Below are 25,619 nucleotides of genomic sequence, written 5' to 3'. Positions count from 1 at the left end.
CTCCCAGTGCATTGTTCTCAACACACTGAGAAACTCCAGTGTGGGTGCTGAAAAATGCCTGAAGATGCTGAAAATCCAGTGATGTCCTAAGAGTTACATACCACATCAGTCAGCGGTGGCCTTAAAGTTAGAGAAGCAAGTTTGTGACCAGAGGGTCACTGATACAATCTCCTGGACAGACGGCGAGGGAAAGTTAATACCCCTCCCTCATTACCACCTTCAGTGAAGCTGAAGCTCAGTGGCCAGAAGCTCAGACTGTGGTTTTACTGAGCTGCTTCCAGGTATGATGTCCAACTGTGTTAATCTTGGAAAAGAGAGAACTGCACTCAGTGAGACTTCTCAGAATCAAGGTTGAATATTGAATATTTGAATATTGAATATATCAAATAGGAGTAAGCTGGATAATATAAAGATATTAACATATTTTCATATCTATTAAGTATGTAAATCCAATTGTACATTTTCACAGTCAGAAGGTGTTGTTGGATAAAAAATATATTATGTACCTTTTGTTTTAAAACCGTATACAACCGTATTAAAAGCATGTCAATCCCATAAAATATAATATTTAGTTTCAAGCAACATCTGCATTTGCCTTTTAAATAGCAATGATCTGTTCAAACTTCCTATGAACTGCAGACTTGGTTGTTTTTCATCTTTAATGAGGAGCTCCACTGTTGTGATTTATTGGACAACATCGCCCCCTAGTGACAGTCCATGGCAACTGGTTCCCTTTTAATTTCATGAGCACACCTGACTCCTTGCTTGCTACGTATAAATTCTTGCTTGTGATGTCAGACATACTGTAACATTCTGATCACAAGGAAAAATTAACTATAAACCCAAATATCTGACAGAGAAGTAGAATAAGTAGAGGTACGAGGGACTTTTACATTACTTTAGTGAGTGTTTCCTGCATTATACTAAACATTTCAGAAGGCCATGTTGTAGTTTTCATTTCACTATTCCTGGAATAGCTTAGTTAGCTTTATATTTATTAAAGAAACATGGTGAAAACGTGTGAAACTGTAACCTTTTAAAACAACTGACACCAAATAAATACACTTGCAACACCAATAAAAAAACGTTATGTTAAAATGCTACTAATACGGTAAAAGCATCTACTTTAGTTTAACTTCACCTTAACTCGAAAACAACACTCTTTAAAATGTCCATTTATCTTCGATTCTCAAACTTTAGCTTACTACAATTGCTAAGCTAGGTAAAACTTAAAATATAGGATTTTTATGTGCAAGTGTCTGTAAATGTTTATTTAGCCATTTAGAAATCAAAATATCCAACATACCACTATTGTGCTAATTAGCTATGTAAGCATGGTCATCGTGTCTTCACAGAAAAGTGAAAAGGATCATCCATCGCTGCCGAAACCCGGGATCGAACCAGGGACCTTTAGATCTTCAGTCTAACGCTCTCCCAACTGAGCTATTTCGGCGCCTGTGATCACCGGTAGTCAACCGGTGCATAATCATCAGTACAGACATATGACTGCTTACTTATACATTGTTCCAGAGCTGCATTTTTCTTGTAAAGACATGATTTCTCCCGAGTGCTAACAGTAACTAGCCGTGGTGCTAACTTACCTAATGTAGTGTTAGCTGTTAGCAAACGTTAGCTACACAGCTCCGGTCACGGATCCTCTTGAGCACAGTGGCGAGAGGACAAACGTTTCTAGGCGTGACTTTAGAAGAGACATAACGACATCGGTTATGCGATAAAGCCACAAGCGTCTTCCAGTGGAGGATGAAAGTGGAGAAAAACAACTCTTACTGTTTAGCTACAGTTGGCCTAGCTACAGTTTGGACACAAGATGGCGCCATTGGTAACCATAAAACGCTGGTTGGCTTCACACATTTTTATTCCTGGCTGACGTACTAGGCTGTCGACTGTGGACTGTCCTCTGTAAATAACAATGGAGGAAAAAAACATGATGAAATTCTGTAAGGTTTGTTTGCAACTGAAATTCTTACAGAGCTTTTATTGTTCACTTTCTTTCTCTTTTTATTTCCTGTTTCCAGAGATGAGGTGCCTCTATCTCAAGATAACTGTCTGTGCATTGCTTTGTTGATTTCCATTTGTTTGCTCCCACAAACGAAATCAAAATATTTATTTCATCGAAAATGCAAATACACTTAAGACCTTTTGTGCCATTATTTCTTTTAAAATTAATGATACATGCATTGTGTAACAATGTTAGGTGAAGTGTATTTTAGATAATTCCACATTTCACTATAAATAGATTTTTTTTTTTTTTTTTTTAACCCAGCAACTCTTGAGCATCAGATATCAATAAAATCTGTAAAATATTGGTCAAATCAGAGGGCCTGTGGAAGAACTGGGACAAGCAGTACGTCATGTCAAAGCAGAGCCAGTCTATTGTTGTTTATTTAAATTTGTCGCATTTGTCAAAGTCACTGCTGGTTGAATACTTTGCCATAAATCACAAAAGAGGAGACGAGGGGCTATAAATATTTGCTGGCTATTCTAACTTATGATTTGTGTGCTTTATACCCAGAAGCAATAGTGTAAGACTCTGCCGAGCCATCAGTGGTAGAAAACAGTAAAGCTTACTAATCTTATCATTCTGCACTTAGTGTTTTTCTCTTTTTTTTCCCTCAAGGAGCTCTGCAGTGATGCAGTGCTGTCCCTTTATTAGTCATATGATGTCCGGATGCCAGCTTCTATCTCTCCCTTCTCCTCTCTCTTTCCCCCCAATCTTCCCTCCATATTGCCTTTCATTTTCTCTCCCTCTCTGTCTCTCTTCATCGCACGTTTTTTGTTCCTCTGTCATTCCCCAAGGTGACTTTCCTTCTTTCACAGACACTGCAGCTGTTCCTCGCTTTGTTCTGGAGGGCCTGAGTGTGGATCAGAGATGAGAGAGATGCAGGCCGGCGGAATAAAAAGAAGGAGAACTGAGGGAGGAAATGAGGGTGTGAAAGGGGAGGGGACTGATGAGATTATCAAGCAGGATGGAGGAATCTACGATGTTGATTCAGTGCACAAATCAGTAAGGCAGCAAACACTTTCACACACACACACACACACACCACATGCGCAGACAGATTTGTTATGGTTACATCAAGAGACTGAGCTTTCTCGACAGATGCTTACCTGACTAACAAGTTTCATCTTCATTAGTACTGGTGATTAGCACAGTTGTCACATCACAGTGAGGCACGGCGAGGGTTCACCACAGTCAGCACTAAATACTGCAAGTATCTGGGACGGAGTTTCTAAATTTAGGGATCAGAGAAATGGGGAGCGGAAACAGGAGATGTAGAAAGAGAGGGACAGCTGGAAATAGGAGAGACAGATTCGGACAGTAAGGTCCAGAGGAAGATGGAAAGAGGAATTCCCCCAGTTTAGCTGAGCAGGATGAATCCAAGCAGCTCCCTGGTGCGACTTTGAAAATACAGCTTCATCTGTGATGTAAAGGGCTCTTACATATGATATAAGAGTCACATGTCACTCTTTCATTTACAGATTAGAGTCCCGTGAATTCCTAAATAGTCTAATGATCAGAGAAATCACTGCAGAAAGTTTTAACTCAGTAATTATTGCATGTTATAAAAATCTTTCAGGTTGTTCAATTGAAAAATAATTTCTTCCAATTCTACATAATTTCTCCACACTTCATTTGAGCTGTCTGCAAAGTCATACAGACAGACACACACCTACATATTTCTCCTCTCTCCAATATTACAGCAGATAAAATGCATGGTCACACACACGTATTCAATAGATTTTCTTTTATAAATCCCCATAACATAAAAATCTATATTTGAAAAATCAACAACCAGTACATTGAACATGGAAGGTCTATGAACTGACACTGAGATGGAGCAATTCTTAGATAGATCACCTTTTAATACAGATTTTCTTCTCTTCTATAATAATAACACATAATATAAATCTTATACAATACTAATATTTTTCTATACACATGGTCATAAATGTACAGTACAGTGTACACAGATACAGTATTAACACAAATACACTTATTTCTCTTTACAGCAACTTTCCACCTCGCTCACAATGGCTGATTTTCTGTCCGGCAGATGATTGTGACCAAAAGTAAACCTTTTTTTTTTTTCATCTTCACTTTTTGACTAAAACCCAAAACAAACACTTCAATATTTACATCCCTGAAAAATGTACATGAATACACAAGAATTATTGTCTTCTGTCTGGCTCACAGATAGTGTAAAGGGGTGAGGTTGATGAGTTAGCCCAAAGCCCAAGAAGTTCTCCATGACTTGAGCCCATATAAAGTTTAAAGTGTACTCTATCTATCCACTGACATAAATCTTTACCTACTGCAACATCCAGAATACAACAGCTGATTGAGGGCTGGTTGGTTGTTTTATGTCCAGCACATTTGGAAATGAGACATGACGCCCTGAGGAGAAAGAGAGACACAGATATAGTGTAGCATGTCCAGGACTCAGTCCAGAAGCTGGCAGAGGCCTGTCTGCCTCCGCAGCCACTCACAGTGCTGTCCAAAAGCACTGACTCTGCCCCCCAGAGCAACAAACAGCTAAAATGAGGGGACAGAAGTCCCATGTCAGACGTCAGGATTTCTCTTGTTTAAGATGCTAGTTTACCTGCAGAGACTACAGAGACAGTTTTCACAAAATGTTGCCCTTTGATTTCCACTTTAAAATTGAAGTGATACAAGTTCAGTAGTATTACAGTGGTCTGTGTATTTTACAATCGCTCCAGGTAATTTGTCTGTATATTATGCCCAGTGGTCTAATGCTGTTAATATGAAGTCCCCTTTCTTCTCTCTGCCCCTGTAATCCAAACTGTAAATAGAAAACCAACAATTCTGTGTTCACATTCTCTTTGTTCACATCCTAGGGGTCATTGCTTTGCTCATGATTTATTGCACATATTCATGGACACGCGCACTCATTTATTCATTTACGCATACATGCACACATGCAAACATACAAACACAATCACCCATCCTCGCCTACGTCATTTTGACAGCTTATTAAAAGATGAAAATAAAAAAATTAAGTCATGCCTTTAAGCTTTAACTTGCACACATTTTTCTAAAATATGGTGCTTCCTTAAAATGAAATCAGAATCAGATTTTTTTTGCAGTTTCCTGGTAGTTTCAAATGAGCCTGTAAACTTTGAATCTGAATGCTCGCATTTACCCGCCATTACCTTGCTATACCCTATACAGTATGTGCAAACACTGTCAATCTGAAATATTGTTGTAAACATACAGCAGGACATTCAGCACCATGAGAATATCTTAATAACTCAATTAAGGCATGAAAAATAAAGGGAAACAAAAAGAAACAAGGACTTCCAATAATTATTTTCTCACTGAGAATATCTGTGCAGGTAGATATTGGTGTGCTTTCACAGATAATGACTAAATATAGATCAGTATGCATGTGTGTGTGTGTGTGTGTGTGTGTGGGTGTGCCTGTGTCTGTCTAACTGTGCATATGTACATGCACATGCAAGTTGAAAGTGCACGCAGGAGCAAAAACATATATATTTGCTGTTATCTAACCCTTACCCAACACGTTGGGTGCACACTAGTGTTTTCAGTAGCCATGGCTATAGTGTTGTCTAAATGATTGGCCAATGTTGCCATGGAGACACAGTGACCGCCCTGTCAGTCAGGAAGTGGACTAATGAGGGCCTGTGAAGGGACAGCAGAAAGCCGGCTCTAATTAGACCTCGGGACTCACCTGTCTCACATCTGCATGGAACCAGAGGTCATGGGATTTGTCCTGACCTTTGTAAACTAACTGGTTCTCATTTTTCTCTCACCCATGCACGAATATACACACGATCCATCTCTGGCAAATTAGTAAGGTACATACAATACTTGAGATTTGCACTCACACACCCACAGATGCAAACGCACTCTGAAGACCAGCCTCATTCCCTCACTGCCTCTGTGAGGCATCGATCAGTGCCATCACTGGCCTCCACCCGTGGCTTGCGAGTCTTCCTCTGGCCTCCCCCCTCCACCCAGGAGTTATGAATAACTGTCCCCCCACTAGGAGCTGGGTCAACCTGCAGTAGGGACACTACCCTTTTCTTGACACGTGTTTTGAGGGCACGACGCAGCTTCTGCCTGGTGAAAGCATAGAGCAGAGGGTGAAAAATAGTGGTTCCATAAGCCATCGCCAAGAAGCAGAGGCGCAGTCGCACCAGGCCGTCACTGGGACCCATACACAGGATCAGAACGTTGACTGCAGACAGAGGGGCCCAGCAGCCCAAGAATGTGGATATGATGATAAGGGACATTTTTAGGACGCGCCGTTGGCGTTCACGACGGTCCCTGTGCCTGCGTACTGCCCGCCTCAAGGCGATGATGGCAGAAACTGATGCCTGTACGCCCATGGAGGATGCAGGTAGAGGTGAGGTGGCATGGGTCTGGGCTGATGTCGAAGCTGGGGTTGGAGATGCAGGGGTGGCTGGTGTGGTGGCAATGGGTGTGGTGGCAGCAGTACTGACAGTGGTGACTGTTGCTCCACTGTCAGACATCCCCTGGGGCATCGAGGAGAGTGGTGGGGGCGATGTTGGAGTAGGGGTCGGGGAGGGAATAAGAGGAGGATGGTTGAGGTTCTGGTTCTGGTTGGAGGACACTACCTCTGTAGGCAGGCTCAGGTCCTTCCTCTTCCGCCTCCTGCAGCGTATCCTACAGGTGGAGTCCTTTGCATGTGTACTCCTCATCATGTGGGAGCCAATGCGAATGTTGAGGGCTTGCAGGATCCTGGAGTAAGTGAACAACATGACAACCACAGCGATGAAGAAGCATGGCACTTGGAGTAACAAGTGGTAATACATAGCCAGGCCCGTGTAGTACCCCTGCCCTCCTACGCACAGCAGTGTCCTGTTCTGCCATGCTGGAGGCAGGTGGTGTGAAGGGGAGGAAGGATGAGTTGTAGGTAGAGAGGTTGGAGAGAGGGAGGTAAATATGGTAGTCAGTCCAGTGGTGACCTCTAAGTCAAGGTTCTGCCCTTCCATCTCCTCATCTTCACTGTCCTCAGTACTCGAAGAGAAGAAGTCCCCCTCAAGGAAGGGTAGGAAGAAGACAGCCAGAGACACAGCCCACACTGCTGCCAGAAGCAGCGCTGCACGCCTGGGGGTCAGCAGACGACTGGCTGGACGCACTGAGATGTCGTAACGGTCCAAACTGATCACCAGCACATTGACTGCTGTGGCCACACTGGTGAATGTGACACAGGCCTCGTGAAAGCAGCACAGCGTGGCCAGGCTGCTGACTCCGCTTCCATTGGCTGGCACCAGGATCACAGCCACAGTGAGTGGCAGACAGAGCACACATACCAGTATGTCCAGCACGTGGAGATTGACTGTGACCAGGTTGCTGACTGAATCCACCAGGTTGGACTGAGCACAGTAGAGCACAAGTACGGTCAGGTTGCTGCTGAAACCCAAAACCAGCTCCAGTATCAGCACTGTGGTCAGAGACACCTGGAAACCAAGAGGGTAGGGTGTGCTCCAGCCCTCCTCCACCCCCACCTCGCCCCCTCCATCCAGCAGGCCTACCCCCTGACCATCACTGGTCTCCAGGAGGTCACGATAGCCTTCGGTCTCCATTGACACCACAGCACTCCTTCACACATAGCAACAGCGGCCGCCACACCAGACCATGCTCTGACTTTCTTTTTCCTCTCGCTCAGATGAGGCAGTGATGAGGATGATGGCAGATCTGTGGTTGATTCTAGGAGAGGAGGAGAAAGGAAGACAGAGGACAGAGAAAGATCAAGCAGTTATCAGTCAGCTTGTCTCATATTTTCTCAAAAATAACACTGTACAACATGCACAAGTCAATCTTGTCACATTTCACAAGTGTAGGGAAGCTACAAGTTGACACAACATGGTGAAAGTGATCTTGACAGTCGATTGGAGTCATGTGGTGCAGTTCAAGCTGCTTCTGATGGCCCATGATGTCTCACTGGGCTCAGGCCGTCACACAACAACATGCCTCACATAGACAATGGTTACAGTTCAAGCAGGAATTTTGAACAGGATGTCTCTCAGGGGACGTTTGGAGGTATAAGTGCATTAAGCAGGGAGTCAGCAGAGGATCTTCGAACAGTCAGTTAAAGAGCATTTTAACAAACCAACCAGGATTTATTTCCTGCCTGCGCTTATAGTTCATATGCTTTGCTGAAATGCTGTTAAAGAGAAGCAACAACGCTCCTCATGAGCACGAGTGGGTGGATGTTTGATTCATTATTACACAACATACATTATATGGGTCAGAAAAGAAGCTTGAAGGATAAAGCATATGGAAACGTCCAAAACCAACCATAGCTGCACTGTTGAAATGGTAGTGGCATACTTTATTATTTCTATACTTGTACCTGTCCCTGCATGATGGACAACCCACCTTGTGAAGACAATAAATGCCAGTATAAATCCTGCAAATGCCAATTTAAAAGTCCTCCCGTTAAATCCTCTGTCTTGTTTTTTTTCCACGAGCGGTATAAACCTGTCAGCTTATACCTCCAAGAGGGGAGGTGGCAGGGACATTGGTGGGCTGGTAGAGACACTGTGCAGTGAATGTCAACATAGCAGGCACCCAACTGAGGGTGGCAGCAGTTAATAGTTCTCACAGGGAGACGTAATGAAGACGAATGAATCAATGATCTGCAGACAGTGGCACATAAACAATGCTATCAGAGAAAGACCAGCTCCCCTGGCATCCTCCCCCTGCAGCCCCTTCTTTCTCATCTGCTTTCAGTTTACAGGCAGAGACACAGTATTTTGCATGTGGAGCATGTTATTCATGGTTGTCTGGAAGCTCTCCTGCACTTGGGAAGGAATTATATAAAGTGTTGTTTGATTAGATATAAGACCTCTTGTTGAAATACGGTAAGAAAAATCTATCCCCTCAGAATGAAGAGCTACAAGTGTGTCCTCACCGGCAGCGTTGACCACAGCCTTTGCTGTCAACCTTTCCACTGTTACAGATTTTGTTCACACCCCTCTCGTTTGCCCTTTTCTCTTTGTTTTATTTCACAGTTTTTCCTCCAATTTGTCATGTGGAAAGGACCTGCAGGCAGAACAGGACTCAGTGTGGAACAGTGGTCTATCTTAATCCACTAATGGGTTCCATGGGGTTTGCGGTGTTGCTGGAACATTGATTTAAAGCATCATCGATCTGCCAATTTAACAAGCCTGAGGCAGGGGAGCACAGAAACACACTCCCTATCTCATTCTCTCTCGGGTACCTGTGGTTTCATTTTGAGTGCTGCATAAAATAGTTGTGAGCCAGTTCTTTTTATTCCTTCCTTTAATCACCAACTGCAGTTAAAGAATTGTTTTTTGTTAATTTATTTCAGCAGAGGTCACAGTATCATAAAGTGCATGATCCAAAAACAGACTTCAGTATTTGTGTTATTTCCACTGTCCCAAAAATATGCAAATCTGGCCTCTGGGTTACAACATTCCAACAAACCTGTTATCACCTGATTTCACAGTCCTGAGAGTAAAAACCTATTAATCCGGACCCACCATAACACATAGCATGAATATTCAGTGGGCTGTGACTTTATATTCTCATCGAAATCAATTGTGTGTGTGTTGAGTGTTTACAGTCTTTGTTCAATCTGGTTGACAACATGGTGTTACGGAGAATAACGGAGCAAACAAAGGGGCTTTTATGTTTAACAGTCAATCACTTAGACCAATCACAGAGGCGACATACATGTCAATACTGCATTGACCAAGCAGTGTCTCCCATCTCATGTGAGGGTTGTTTGAAGCCTGGCAGTAAATTAGTGTCAGGAAAAGAGCTGAGCTGTGTGTCACTATATAAATAAAAACTATAAACAATGATTCAAAATATGAAATGATATAACATTTGTCATGGGAAAATCAAACAGAGACACGTTAATTTGTTCTTTCTGACAAGAACAAAATTATCTGTGGTATTCTGCAGTCACTAACAATCAGTCTCATCTGTTTGTCTTAACAATCCTGCTAATAATCACAAGTGGATAATTGTGTACTGGTGTTAGAGCTGACTCTTTTTTCTGCTTTTCTACGACAAGGATAAACAATCAGCCACAATCAGTGCTGTGATAATGGATACTTACTGCTGTGTGATGAACAGGGTTGAGAGGGTTACTTTAAAAAGTATCCTGATGCAGTCACTAATTACTAGGTGTCTACAGATATGTTTTTTTCAGGGCTGATACTGATACTGTTCTTTATTAATCAAGGAGACCTTTAACCAATAATTGGAACCGATATATACATCTGCAGTAAAAAGTAACCTATTAGTCAAGGCTTGTCAAAGTTGAGAATAACTAATGATCAAATGTAACTTACTTCTTCCAATTTCTGCTACCTTACCACTCCAATCAGATATTGTTGTAGGCGGGACATTGAGTGAATGTACAGACAGAAAGGATGCTGCCTTAAAATCAAAGTAGTGCATTTTTAAATCAATTTATTCGATCAGCAATGGACACAAAAAACACTGATACCGATAATCAGAAAAATATTAAATACTGGCCTCAATAATCATCTAACCAACAATTGGCCAGCAATTGGTCTACTTCTACTAATGACCTGTAGAAACATGGTTAAAGTATGTTTATATTAAAGTCATATAACTTGATCACTTTCGGTTACTTTCAGATTACCTCAAAACAATTTTCAAATAGAGACTACTATATAATATTACTACACAACTATGTATCCTGTAGAGACCAGAGTAATTTGTGTGAATTGTTGTCATGTGTACACCTGTGAATGTTGAATATATCTTTTACTTGAATTGTAATCGTGGTAGTAATCCCCTTGTTTTTTACTACATGTATCTGTAATCTGATTGCATCTTTTTTTATTTTTATTTTTTTTATTTTTTTACTGTGATTTAAACGGAATACAGTTGCCATTTTTTTCTATCCTACCTAATTATTCCTGTAACATGTATTCCATTACTCCCCAGGCCAGGTTATGAATTGGTAAGAGAAACAAAGGGCCATGGACAAAAAGTAGATAAAGTCTGTTTTAGCATGTGCTTTGGGGGCAAGGCAAAATGTCAGAAGTGCTTTATATGAACAGCTGTGACTCTGACCTACGGCCAGGAGAAGTCACAATATTCCAGCATTTTCAGGGACAGCGGGAAGAAGAAAATTAAAATGTGTGGACAGGGTGGTGAAATTTGGATGTTGCTTCTAATGATCAACAGTGAAGGTGTGTCTTGGAGGGATATGTGAACGTTCAGGTTCATTTGAGGTTGCAGATCAGTCTTACACAGTGTGTGGTCCTGGTAGGTGAAAGCTGCAATGTAGTCTGCAGGACTAATGTTTCAGCTCTTATAAGTAAATTATGTTATTGTGGCAGCGTTAGTGGGTGTGTATTTGTGTGCACGCTGGTGCTCGACTTGAGTTACTTGTGCCTATAAAACATAGCTGGAAACAAGGTGAAACTTCCCTTTTCACAAATTATATTCAGTGTGTGACTGACAGATCAGACGGAAGGGAAAAGGGGCAGAGAGAGCTTCAGGCATGTACTACACAACATGTTATATTCAGAAATTACCCAAACAGGCATTCAAATCTAAAGAGTCTCCTTCTGACAGCTCTGCTTTGGTAGTTAATCTTGAAGACAGACAAATCTCAAAGATCAATGCCTCAATTTTTCTTGAATGGTCGTCATAGAGGATGATTTTCATGTCAGTCTTAATGTGCCCTCTCCCCCCATAATTTACAATCATGTAAAAAAAAATCTTAATAATATGACTGGTGGAGTAACTGTCATTTATAAAATACTTTGGCTTTGCAGATGATTTAATCAAATCTGGTGTCTCAGTTACTTCAGATTTTGTGCTTTGCTCCAAAACAACAACAACACCACCACCACCAACAACAACAACAACAACAACAAACTGACAATGTCCTAGGCAACACATGTTCCTGGACCCTGCTGTCAGGGTTATTATAGGTGCTGGGTAGAAGATGACAGGTTGTCAAGCTCCTTTTCACAATATCAGAGGGTAAATGCTCAAGCAGATCCTGTTGTCAGTCTTTCGTTTCTAACAGTCTTGCATGCACACACACACACACACACACACACACACACACACACACACACACACTCTCTCTCTCTAAGTTCTTCTACTGATGACATGTTTCCAGCCAGAGGCTAAATTGCTTCTGCCCAGCACAAAGACAAACAGCAGGCATTCTTTGGGCCCAGACATTGTTTTGAAGGCATTTCATTTTCTCCGCATTTTTTTTCGGGTATGTCTCGGTGAAATAACACACAACATTTCTGCTCTGAGAGAGGTAGAGTGCAGTGGAAGGCTCAAACTAACAGTGTTTGTCACTTGCTAAAGAAATCAAGAAAAGGTGCACTGACTTGGATGCAGATGGCACCGATAAAGCTGATGTCTCCCTGATCTTCAGGCTAACTGCAGCAGAACATTGCAAGAGTTGTTTTTTTGTGTTTTTTTAAAGAGTGCAATCACCATAGTGCTGCAGCAGCACGGTGGATGCCAAGTTGAAATTAAGTTAATGACAAAGCCACGACTCGTTGTTCCTATGCAGCTCAGTTGCCAGAATACAACGTTGTTTTTTTAGGTTTCTGAAAGTGACTGAGAAGGTAAATCTGTGCACTTTCAATAAAATGCCATTCAGATAACATGCAAGTGTACGTTCCTGTGAGTACAATGAAGAGGTCATAGTGGCATTTGTAAGCGAGAAACCACTGGACATTTTTAAGGAGATTACGGACTATTTGCTGACAAAAAGACTGGGTGTTTTCAAAGAGATTACCATCCAATTTCAATCCTTGTTTATGGCGACAGAACCAAGTGAGCCAAAACCCAACCTTCTCCTTACCAAAACCAAGTGGTCTTTTTGCCTAAACATTACCGGACCATCACCGCAGCATTGTGACAACATCAATCTGAAAATGAAACATAAAGCAATGTTAAGTTGCGACATACACAATTATTCCAGTGATTGGGATGGCAGTGTTTAGTCAGACATTGTGTTTTTTTATCATTACTACAGTGCTTTTTCATTTAAAGAAGCTTTAAAAAAAAAAAAAAAAAAAAAAAGTCAGTTTCTTCTTGTATTGTATTTGATCTAAAATTACACCAGTTTTTCAGAGCCAGAGTATGTTACACACAAAAACTGACTTTCACTCTTCATCAATGGATGAGGCACACTTCACTTACAATGCACCTCAGATGACAGCTGCACTTCCAGGTCAGTGCACCTGTCTAATAACCAACACAATACACGTTTCCAGGTGCATCTGAAATGAGGCAGAAACGGTTTATTAAAATCTGGCCCTTTTGTGTCATGACTGCTGTCCATCATGCTGCTGCGTGCTGAAAGTGCTGATCCTGCACCGGGCCTGAGGGCACTCTCACTATTTTCACCTCAGTCTACAGCAGTCTAGATGTGACAATGTCCACGTGAGTTTGCTAATTATTTAAATGTAAGCACCGCCAGTGCCCTCTATAAAACTGTATGTGCTCCGTTTGCATATTTCCTAGGGTGTAACACTTTCCACAGAAGACAAGGCCGGCTGAATCTCTCTAAAAAACCATTTGTGCGGTGACTTTTAAGTGGAAGAGGCAGTATAATGTGGTTTGTTTTCAGATTCTATTATTGACAGAAAAGGATAGCAGGGCTAATTTATAAGAGTTCTTAGATTTATGCCGAAATTTATGTTGAAAAGATTCTGAGCCGAGATAACTTTTCTAAAGCCGGTTCTCATAATGCATTTGTAACTCATGCACCTGTGATCTATAAATCTCAAATCAATATAAATTGACAGCAACTGCCTTGTGATTTCCTCGTATATAATGTCAGAAAAGATGAGTGTTGAGTCAGAAAAAAGCCCAGGACTGAAAGAGGAAATTAGAGTCTTTGGAGGACGAGATTGAGGCTAAGAAGTTGGTTAACAAACAAAATAAAACGTGCAGCTTAGGAGTGTGTCACCACTACTCATTGTCCATAAAGCTCATGGACGGCTAACCACAGGCTTGAGAGCATTTGTGTCCAAAACAGCAATACTTAAAATCACTAGGTCAAGTCTAGACTTTACTTAGAGATAGGATCATTTCCAGGTCAAAGTGAGGTTTTATAAATATCATAACACTGCATTTTCTTTTTCATCGATTGTTTGCATTTCAAACATTTTTTTCAAACTGTTGTTTTTGTCACACACAGAAAGCGAATATCACACAGTAGAAAAGCAACACTTTTTATTTTAGGAATGAGGTCAATGCACACTGTGACTTAAGGCATAAACCCATCACGTTGTGCGAAACAAACATAACGAGTCATGACAATGGCGGATCTGTCGATTGTTATGTTCCAATATATTATCTTACAAAGAACATAAAATCATAAAGACAAGGTGACAGATGTGATGTGGGATGAGTGACCTTGATTGCGCTCTGCACAAACAGTCAGCACTACAGTATATGTGGCATTTACTGGCCTGGAAATGAAACTGTAACATCCAACATCCAACTCTCTTCAAATTTACCAGACAGCTTTGATAAAAAAACAATCATTTTACCTTGCAGAACATGGGAGCTGCTGGTCTACCATCGCGTCAGTTGGTTAGATCGTAACTTTCATGTTTAAACGTCGCAATACATCTTAACAGCCCGGACCGAACCAGACAGCAAACAAAGACAGTCACTGCTGCAGTGCGACCCTGTTGGAGGTCTGCAAGTTGGCGGCGTTTATGTGCTTGTCCTGCATGCTGTGCAGTAAATATCAATTTAATGAGATAATATACTACTATCACAAAATTTGTGCATCCGTCTGAGGAAATAGTTTTGATGGGAAATATTTGCAGAGTGAGTATTTCAAAGAGTCCTGTGGGTTATTTGTCACCTCCTCAGTGCGGAAAAGGCCTTTAAGATCATCACTGATTGTGAATGATTTTACAAAAGAGGCCCCAGTTACAGTAAATCTTACAAAATCTGACACTTTCTAAAGCAAACAAAAAACAATAATAAATTCTCACACAGAGTTTCTACCATCATCAATCCCAACACCATTAAAAAAATGCTATTGTGTACAGAAAACTAACACACACACTAGGACAAGAGCCCTTCAGAGCATCAGATATGCAGCTCAAACTTCCATTCGCTCATGTTTCAGCCATGCAATGTTTATCTGAAAAGTCTTGTTTGGTAAAGCACACCTCCCTTCTGGTTTGAGTAGGATTGTTTTAAGTCAGTGTAGTTAGTCCGTCTTATTGGCAGGACTTCTTGTTTTTTTTTTGTTTTTTTTTTTGTGGGACTTCTTGTTTTTAATCAGTCTACCTGCTGCTGTGGTTTTTATTCAGCAGTTGGAAATGATCCAGCTCTTTCCTGATTCTCTGCGCTTGAGTCCTCCGGGATGGGAGGAATGTTGCTGCTGTTTACATAAGGACAACAATAACCAAAGTAGACGTGCATCAAATTTTGTTTCCCAAAAATGAGATTATAAAAAGAAAATGCTGTGGTGGTGAGCCTCCTCTGGTTGTTCAGACAACAGAAAGAGACAAGAGGGCATTGTATATGAGTACAGATAGAAGTGTAGCTGCTTTGTATGTTCAGGATACTATCTGTGGATACATTCTAATCTGCTTCTCTTTTGATGGATCTTTCCTTGTAAAACTGTAAAATGTCAGCTTAAAATGTTGAGACTAGAAAGAGGACTTTGCTCTTTGATTCTATGGAAGAGACACCAAAAGTTGACATTTAGGGAAGAAAGGGGAAACAGATGACAGAGACAGGAGAGAAGGGGAGTGAGGGAGAAAAGGAGGGGTGGGGGGGCAAGAAAGCAAACGGGACGATGGCGCATACAGCGCGCTGACTCATGGCTGTCTTAGGTATTCCTAACGTCCGCAGTGAGACAATCGATCAAAGGCTTAATTTTCCCACTCAATTCATCCAGCAGCGCTAACAGCCAGCAGCCACCAGCTGGGCAGCAGCATCCCTGGCAGGCTTCCAGTAAACCAGCCTGGACCGGCCAACAACACAACCCGCTCAGTAGGAGCGACAACATCCCAGCCTATTTGATATGTTTCTGATTAGGACAGGACAACTTCAGGAGAAATGCAGTTTGAGTGTGACAACCTCAACACTGAGTGTAGCTCCGGGAGGGGTTAAATCCGACACTGCTGCCCCTGACATGAGGCCATAAAACGGGTGATCATAACTCCCTCCATGCTCGCCAAAGACACATAAGAACACCACGTAGTCCCGAAGCATTGCTAACTGCCGTCCACCCACGCAGCCAGCCCACGTCTCTGCACATGCTCCCTTCCCCGTGTGATACAGCAGAAGATGGATTGCCAACCGAGGTGAATGACATCTTGTGTGCTTAAGAAACTGCTGAATCCCATCTGCACTCCTTCCCGCGACAAGTTAGGGAGAAAGGGATGGGGGTAACGGGAGGTAAGATGAAAGCGGGAGGTCGGTGCCGTGAGGGAGTGATGGATGTGAGAGAGGCTTCGGGGTGTGCAGATGGATGCTGAGTCGCGTGCTTGCTGGAGGGGAATGTTTGCTCCCTGCTCACCACCTCTATCCATCTCTTTTTTGAATAGTCCCCGTTGCGCTGCCTTGCCTTCTCTTTTCACCATCCATCTTGCAACCGGCACTCTGCTTTTACACTGTGCAATATCTTTGTGTAATCCCCCCCTGATCGCCCAGATAGACCGATTTTTGAATATCAAAGTCATGATGCAATACGGCCGCTCACAGATTGCTGTCACCACCTCAGGGACCATGTAGGTGAAATACAGACTCATATGTCCAGTCACAGGCTGCTACCAGAACATCAATAAGAAAGCTATAGTGGGGAGGTTACTTTTCACAACCAATAATCTATAGGAAGTGTTCTGTACTGACAGAGGAACCTTGGTAGACAGCTCTGGTCCACAGCGCGTGAGGCTTCATTATCATCTCGTAATATGTCCGATGGATTTCGTTTAGCCCCATTGTTCATAAAAGCCACTTCTCGGTATCCTATATCCAGCTATGACGTCCCAAGCCTGTCATTTTGCTATTACGCCCGCCTACCCATCAATAAGCGCTAATCAAGGCCGCTGTGCAATCATAGGTCTTTAAAACAAGAAGAAATCAAAATCAAGTGTGAAAGCCGCTGAAATGAATTAAAACTGAGTCAGAGCAAGTGGAGCCTGTTACGTAAATCAGCACTCTGGAAGGCTGTTTACCGGCCCATCAAAGAGAATAGAAGTGATGAGTGATAATGATCATAAGACAATAAAACGGGTTAAAATGGAGAGGTATGAAAGCGTTCATTGTATTTCTATTATACCAGCAATTACTCCTACATTCCCCATGTGTTCTAAAGTGATTGGTTGTGATTAGCGGTGCCTCCCTCCAATCCCTCCATTTAAACCGCGCTCGTCATCAGGAGTTAATGGTGGGACTGAAGTGGCCTGAGTGCTGCAACCACCTGTGTTTGGTAGTGTTGTGCCGGAAGCGCCACGAATAAATAGTTGAGTCACAGTGCAAGGCCGGCGCTCGCGTTAATGCCGCCCCGGTGTCAGACAGAGCACCGAAAACCAACAGCTGTTTGTGTGATAACAGGCCTGATTGACTTTAAGCAGGAGAAAGCTCCGACCCGCAGTCACATGCATGGACCTGCATTACTGCGCTGAACACAAACACCGACAATCTCACAAAAACAGGAGATGTTGACTCAAAACAGTGCATTTTCTACACTCCATTTCTTTCTAACCTCCTTTCTTTTTTTCCCACATCTTTTTCTTTTATAATTAAAGGTACACTCCGCGGTTTTTACACATTAAAATGAGATCACAGCCCATTAGGAGTGTTGGATTGGGAGTCACTTTGATAGTTTCTGTGGTTGTAATGTGATGCAGTTAGAGTGATTTCAAATAGAGCACTGCAGGAATCAAACACGGAAAAAAGTTAGCTTTTTTTTTTCTTTTTAGGGGGGAATGTTCAGTTAAATGCCTAAAAGAATAGTCTTAATAAAAAATGTAATAAAAATGTATTTTTCTTACCGTCCTTAACTGATTTTATACCATTCAACAAACTTGCTCATGCTAATGAATTTTCTATATGGAGAGATATTTTTTCAGAGTAACCACATATCACAATAAGTTCTTAAGGATATGTTCACCCAAAAATGAAAATTCAGTCACTATCTACACAGCCCCATGAGGCATGAGGCATGAGGCATGAGGCGGCTAGGGTTTCATAGACGATGAAACATTTTTGGAGCTTCCGAGCAAAACACGGAAATCTCAAGATCCCAAATTAATTTGGAAAGACATTATTTACAACCTCTACGTACCGTCCAGCTCAAGCACCCACTTCAGACAGGGTGTGCACAAACTGTTCAAGCTTAGCAGCTACAGTGAAATAACATCTTTGCAAATCTATTTGGCATCTCTGAACTTCTGGAGACTTGGATTATGGAGCTACTTTGGTTTATTTTAGTTTTTTAGTCCTCATCTACTTCAGGAGAATGTTGCAACACTGTTTTGCTGTGAGGCTCCAGAAATGTTTAATGGACTATGAAACTTCTGCTGACTTCCATCGTCATTAGGATGAATAGATAATGACGGACTTTTCATTTTTGGGTACCCAATTAATTGTCAAAGCTCTCAGTTGAAGATGCTCTAACAGTCTGTTCGACCAAATGTGTCAACAATAAATTGGGTTTATGCATTAGATGTGTGTACAGTAGTGTTGGCGTGTTATTATTTATGGAGAGATGAAGACATTTCATTCTTAAACTGGCCATGTGAAATTTTCCTGTGAAAACTCCAAAGGACACCATTAACGAGGCGTTGCAGTGAAACGGCAAGACAGAAATTTTGCACTCTTGCAGCGTTCACCTTCAGCTTAAATCTAATCAAACCTTGCTTCAGCAGATCAGTGCCTGCAGAGAGAGGAAACTATGTGTACCAAAATATCATGTTCCACGGCTAACAGACTCATGGAAGCATCCATGGAAGATCAGGTTTAAAAGAAGTGAGGAGGTCAGTAAAACTAGAAAAATGCATTTGAAGCAATGGAATGAGAGCACAGGAGTAAGTGGGACCAATGGGATGTGATAAAAAGAAAGACGGAAGTTGTCTGTAGCAGGTTAAAATGACTGAGTTATTTCACTCCAGAAGGCAATTAGAGCCCAATTAATGCCATTTATCTCCTGCAGACAGGGCAACATTGGCCAAGAGGGGACAGCATCACTGCAGGCGTCTGTGCTATCACAGCATAACGACAGACGGGGGTCTGACCTAAAGGAGGGAACACACACACACAAAGTCACACATGCACACAACCCGAACTTAGGGATTCATTTTCTATTCCCACGCAAAGAGGTTTCCTATGAAAAGCCAGGAGGGGCAAAGTAAATGAGATGCATTTACACCTAAATGTCTGTCTGCGTCCAGCTAATGTAGCAGCATGAGAATACTCATGTAATTATATGAAACATATCTAAGTACTGTTTGATATCTGTGGATGGTCACTCTGAGACTATAATATCTTTGTATATGGGGTCTTCTCCTCCATGTTCCCTCTGTCCCCTCCTCTTGATAGTCTGTTTCACCCTGGTCACTCCACTCAGCTCCTCTAATGATTTATCGTTCCATCTCGTCTCTCTGTTTGCTCTTTGTGTGTCTTACTTGTTCCAGCAATCCTCCTCCTGCATTTGTACGCTGCGATCTGCTTCACCTCTTACGTTTCCCCTGCACTCACACAGTTATTTACAGTACTATCTATAGGGGATTAGGCACAGTGGGCTTTTAATTTTTCACAGTGAGTGTGAGTGCGCTGACAAGAAGGATGCTCGGTCTCAGCCATCAGTAATCAATACATCCACATGCAGGGCGGTTACTGGTGGTTGTTATGTTTTGACCTCATTTTCTGTCGTTGTACAAGTTCAGAGGCTGCTTCTCATTTTGAATCAGTAATGATTTTATGCAAAGACGCGTGCCCTTTAGTGCTCAGGAGAAACACACAAGGTCTGACATCTTGTTTCTAAGGCTTAGGTCAACTAAAACAATTAAAACAGGAAGTGATCTTCCAGCGTGGCTCCATTTCTTTTTTCATAAAAATGCCCACTTAAACTAGATATTATGAGAGAGGAGATAAATCACTTAAAAGTGTCTAGAAAATTAAAGTTCATAAGGCCAGGAAACCAGGAAACACATCAACCAATCCTGTTGTTGCACTGATGTGAGAGCACATTTAAGATTCACGGCAGCTTCAACCAATTTGGTGCGGCTGTGGATGGACTTCTGGTGTGCGCTCAAGGCTCCATAGCTTTGCAGGACTGCAAGTTGTACAGTTTAACCAATCAGAAGCCAGGGCTAACGGCAGTCTTCATTGGTCCTAATTAAAAATGCAGCAATCAAACTATGGAAGTGCTTACCCTTAGCAAATCAAATACAGTCAAACAAATTACTTCTAACTATTTTTCTATTGTGTACAGTAAATAACATGTCTACATCGTTCCATTTAGAAAAAAAATTCACAATTTGAATTCCTTAAATACAGCTCCTATTAAAGCTTGTTGCTGGAGGCTTTTACAGCAGTAAATATGATTGTTTCTGGTTACTGCTGTGGCATTTTGCACATATTCACTCAACACCTGCCAATGCTCGCAAAAAAGTTGAGCCATTTGGAAGGCTAAAGATAGGCCTACAATAAACATGGATCAACATAACAGCTCAAAGAAGATAAACATTTGGAGCTATTTGTCTTCTAACTGTTAAAACTGTCTTTCATAATGCTTGCAAATCAGCAGTGGTCTGTAGCTGTGCCAACCTTTATATATACTGTAAACCTACCACACAACCAGGTTTTATAGGAGAAGGTCTTAAAGCGATTCAATTATATTCACAGCAAAACACAGACAGAAGCTTTATTGAAGCCTTTCATGAGCAGCTCTTACATAAATCTTCCCACACTGTTGTTGCCCTGTGGTATCCCGAACAAGACCCTGTTAAAAAAATGAAAGGCAAATAAGACTCCTCAATCTACTCATCAGCTCAGTGGCCGGCAGATTTCCTTCTCTCACTGCGCTGAATGAAAAAATGACAGCTTCCCTCAACTACGCTGCAACATCTATCTGGAGACTGACACGTGTGGTGGAATATTTCCCCACCAGCAGCATCAAAGCTCCTCTATAAATACACGCCACAGACGCAAACACACAATGACCCATATGAGATACAAAAAACACACACACCGCCGCCACGAGAGTGAGTGGAAACCGGAAACACGTTGAAACAACTGGCCCTTTGGGATTCACAGCAGGGATTCTACTGTACATGGAGAAAAGGAGGAAACACGCGCACGTGTACAAACACACACAGCCGCAAAACATCACAGGAGGTGGGCCTGAACGCACCGTTTAATCTCATGCATGTTTGTGCTCAGTCTTATCAAAAAAGTTCATTAGGAGGTGAACATTATGAAACTTTTTACATTGAAACAACAGCTTCAGCTGCCATCATGTTGATGGTACAGTGTCTTTTGACAGGGTGAAAGGTGTCTCTATCTCAGCTATCACTTGTTTCTGCACTATGCACCATCGATGAGAGGGTAGGATCACAGCATTACAGACATGTTTACTTCAAAATACAGGTTTTCAACACATAACATTGTTATGACGTGATGAGTTTTGTGTGTAGTCAGCACCTACATAACATCTGAAACATTGTCACAGACCTGGGATTTGTATTTACGACATTTCAGTGCACTCTGAAACTGTGTGTGTGTGTGTGTGTGTGTGTGTGTGTGGGGCAAACAAATTTCTACATAATATTACTTTAATGCCAAGATGTGGTTTACAGTCATAACTTGTTGTACATTGTATGTGTTGTAAAATGTTAAATATGTTATAAATGTATTAATTAACCACAGTATTAAAAGTTAAAAAGGCCAACTAAGATAAGATTGGTAAGATTGTTTACTTAACATTGCTTAAAGGGGCAATATGTAAGGATTGGAGTTGAATCAGTCATCATTACCTAAAACTGTTGGCAGAATGTGAAGAATTAGCAATTTTGACATTATGATGTCCATGTGTTGCGTTGCAGACGTATCTATGGAAGTTAGCATGCCAACCAGCTGGCCCCGATCCAGCCTGTTCCAAAAACCCTAAGCGTTGTAAACGCTAACACTCCCTGAGCTCCCAGTTTGAACCACTACCTGCATGGCTAACTGAGCTAACAAGCTAGCCGCAGCTACAGTTTGCAGAAGTTCGCAGTTACTCTGATGATAAATGTTCCCCCTAATTTCTTTTGAGAATGAATTTGACAGGTTGCCAATTCGTACATATTGCACCTTTAAGATTGTTTCCTTAACATCCTCCAGTTTATAACAGTTCTGTATTCCTAGAAAATCTCCATGATTTCCCATGTGTACACAAATTACATTACTAGACTTATTAGACAATAACACTGTGTCGGTATTCTCGGCCGAGTTGGAGTTAAAGTTCAGTGAGTTTAGCAGATTTTCTGAAAGTATATGACAGTGGGAAAATGATGCAGGGGAACACAGCATTATGAGGGCCAGTGTTACCAGATTGTCCCTTTATCTAATTTTATTCATGTTCAAGACAGAGGTTAGAAATGGAAACTATTTCTAGGCCGGTAGTTGCGTTGTACGATACGTACCTTGGTCTCTGTGGAGTGACAGGCTCCACCTGGTGGTACGCAGAAGCCTCGCTAAAATTGCACTGCGAACTGGCCCGAAGACCATAAACTGTCATCTATTTAATGTAATAAAAATCGTGTTCTACATTCAAATATTTAGAATTTAAAATAGACTTTGCCTATGCTTAGCCACGTAGGGCAAACATGACATGACGTGACCTGTATGTCTGTGGAAATAACGTGACGGCCAACGTGAACTAGTAAGCTATTGAGTGCAGTGAGATTCGGACTCCCCAGTTGGTGATTAAAAAGCAGCATGGGTGGAGTATTGAAATGGCTAATACATCAAAAAAACAGTCAAGAATCACTGTTAAATGTGAGGTAGCTCTTTCGTTGTCGTATGAATTCATTTGAATTGTTAATAACTAATCATATTTGGCTAGGTTTTGAGGTTTAGGTTTAGATTTTTTTTTTGTCATTTGGACAGATTTTAAGCAATTATTGGGCTGGGAAGCATCAAACCAATCTGGCGACACTGATGATGAGGGAACACTCATGACAGAAAACAAAAAAGTTAACATTAGAGAAATGTTAAACAACTTTGACAACTGAAACAGAGGCTGTCACCTGGCGAAAACCTCATGCCAGGAAGGAAAACACTCGAACCCAAGAGTTTTAGTTGTAATTGTTCCAAAAAGGCACCGACCCTTCATTCAACTAACGCAAACAGTTTGAGGTGAAGATTGGGGAATAACCATAACTGCAGATTATGCTGTTTACAGCACAGAGAAACTCATCAAAGAAGAGCGCTCTCACACCTTTCAACCAAACATGTTCCCATTTCGCATCTCATCAACAACAGAGCAGCAATGGCAACTGTCTTTGTCACACATGGTAAGACAGGACAGGAAGAGACGCAGCAGCCTGTGGACTGTAGATTTTAAAAGCATTAGTTAGTAAAAAAAAACATTTAAGAAAAGAACGAAATATAGCTCTATGAACACAAACATGTTTCAGATCTCTGATTTGCATTAAAGCAGGAGTCAGACGGAGAAAAATGCACATTTTCCCATGAAGCTCTAAAAAAACATAAATTCCCACTATTTTAACGTCTTTCTAATGAGGCTGAATAAATGCAGAGGAGACCGAATAAACAGTCCTTTGAAATCATGTTCTCACGGGGTCCTGACAGTTCAGGAACATCTAATGATGCGCAGTGTGGAATAATATTATCCGGTTAAAACATTAACTGAGCTCAGCCAGGGCTCTTCACGATGATCAAACGGGCCACCTTCATGTCAAGCGTGGCGCATCCATGTGACTGAAGCACATCAACAACAATCTGTGGGTCCCTGGAAAAAATGGGAGACTTAGAGGAGCCCAACTACTACAAGCCATGTTGGATGCAAGCAGATTAGTATGCACACATATTTAGATTTTTTATTTTTCTCGCTGAAGGATTTTTTTTATTTTTATTTTTTTATTATTTTTTATTATTTATTATTATTTTTTATGCAAACAAGCGATTGGAATCACAAGTCCGGAGGCTGTGTTCAGGCCCCTCTCAAGTGCTGCTCTGACAATGAGCTGATTTGTTATTGTCGCCCACAGTCTGGAGCCCAAACAGGTTCGGACTGTCCTGTGCCTCCACTTCACTACACAGCCTACCATTTGTTTCATTTAGCAGAACACTGTATCCCGTTGAAAGCCGAGATCCCCCTTCCAAGTCTCAATTTAAATGCCCCCGTACGCTGATGTTCTTGTAAAGACAGAAACACGAGTATTCATCAGAAGTGTTAAACTTACCAGTTTGGTGAGTGGGAATTCCCTTTACATCCTACTGCAGGTGTCGGTGCGCTGCGCTATCGCCAACACTGGACCCCGATTCACTCCAGCGCTCTCCAGGACAGCCGGCTGTCAGCCAAAAACGTGACCAGAATAATTTGCCTCCGTTTTGTCATAAATATTACAGCGGGAGGGGGGAAGCCCTCCACGGCTGCGGATACAGAGCGCAGCAGTGCCTGGTGCCCGCTCCCAAATCAGCTCATATCACAGTGCTTTGGCGTCTTTCTGTTAATTCCCCACTCAACACGGCGCGCCCACACCTGTCCACTTTTACGCAGCGGACTTGTACAGCAGCAGCCCACACACGGACCTGCCAAATGCACGATAATGCGCTAACCGCTCGCTGGAGCGCAGTCGCTCCATCCCAGCGACCAATACGGTGATCTGCAAGCAGGAGGGGGGAGGGAGGGAGGGAGGATGGAGAGGGTTTTTTGTTGGAAGGGGGAGGAGACAGGGATGCAGGAGGAGGAGTGGGGGGGCTTGTGTGTGCGTGTGTGTGCGTGCGTGCGTGCGTGTGTGTGTTTGTGATGGGTAGCCTTTCACAAGGACGACCTTAGATTCCTCAAGGGTGAACACCCCTTTGTAGTAATTCAACAAGATTTCCCAATTACTTGTCTCCCTCCTTCTCCCCCTCTCCAAACACATCACACACGCTTCACCTGATCTCCCTCAAAGGAGAATGACTGGATTCAGGCTTGACTTGATAACATCAAGTCTCCCCCCCTGCTGTGGAGGAAATATTCTGAGGCTTACGTGTATGCTTTGCTGCACACTGGAGGCTGTACAGTGAGCGTCTGCCCCCACTTATGTCAGACTCTAAATTTCCATGTGGAGACTGCATCGCCGGTGGAGGATGAGCCGGTTAAAGAGCAGATTCATGAGGCTTGAAGCCATAATTTACCTGGGATTATCATCTCCTTGTGAGGTGCATCCTTCCACCTGCTGTGCAATGAGCACTCTGTCACCATGAGCTGTGTGCACGGATCAAGGTCACCGACTGTTAAATTTGTGACCTTGGACACACTATAAATATAAGGCCCCTGTCACTGCAATTCTCACAGCTGATTCACAGACTGATGTTTTAGCGAGGGGCGTAAATGACTGTGTGAGAT

General features: G+C 42.2%; 1 protein-coding gene and 1 non-coding gene across 2 annotated transcripts; both read right to left on the bottom strand.

Moving 5' to 3' along the window:
- Positions 1-1,380: 1,380 nt before the first annotated feature.
- On the bottom strand, positions 1,381-1,453 carry trnaf-gaa (transfer RNA phenylalanine (anticodon GAA)). Its single transcript has one exon. It is a non-coding gene; the product is annotated as a tRNA-Phe (tRNA).
- Positions 1,454-3,856: 2,403 nt separating this feature from the next.
- LOC115583074 (G-protein coupled receptor 22) lies at positions 3,857-24,892 on the bottom strand. Its single transcript, XM_030419499.1, has 2 exons — positions 24,469-24,892; positions 3,857-7,738 (listed from the first exon to the last, which is right to left on the bottom strand). The coding sequence occupies exon 2, from the start codon at positions 7,612-7,614 to the stop codon at positions 5,926-5,928; it is 1,689 nt and encodes a 562-aa protein (XP_030275359.1). The 5' UTR covers positions 7,615-7,738; positions 24,469-24,892; the 3' UTR covers positions 3,857-5,925.
- Positions 24,893-25,619: the final 727 nt, after the last annotated feature.

The sequence above is a fragment of the Sparus aurata genome, chromosome 6 (genome assembly GCF_900880675.1).
Source record: "Sparus aurata chromosome 6, fSpaAur1.1, whole genome shotgun sequence".
NCBI classification, from domain to species: Eukaryota; Metazoa; Chordata; class Actinopteri; order Spariformes; family Sparidae; genus Sparus; species Sparus aurata.
Note: the sequence above shows the minus strand (reverse complement) of the source record. Positions and strands in the feature narration are given on the sequence as shown.

Excerpts from the sequence above, each read along its gene's own strand:
- LOC115583074 (XM_030419499.1), bottom strand. The coding sequence starts at position 7,614 with ATGGAGACCGAAGGCTATCGTGACCTCCTGGAGACCAGTGATGGTCAG.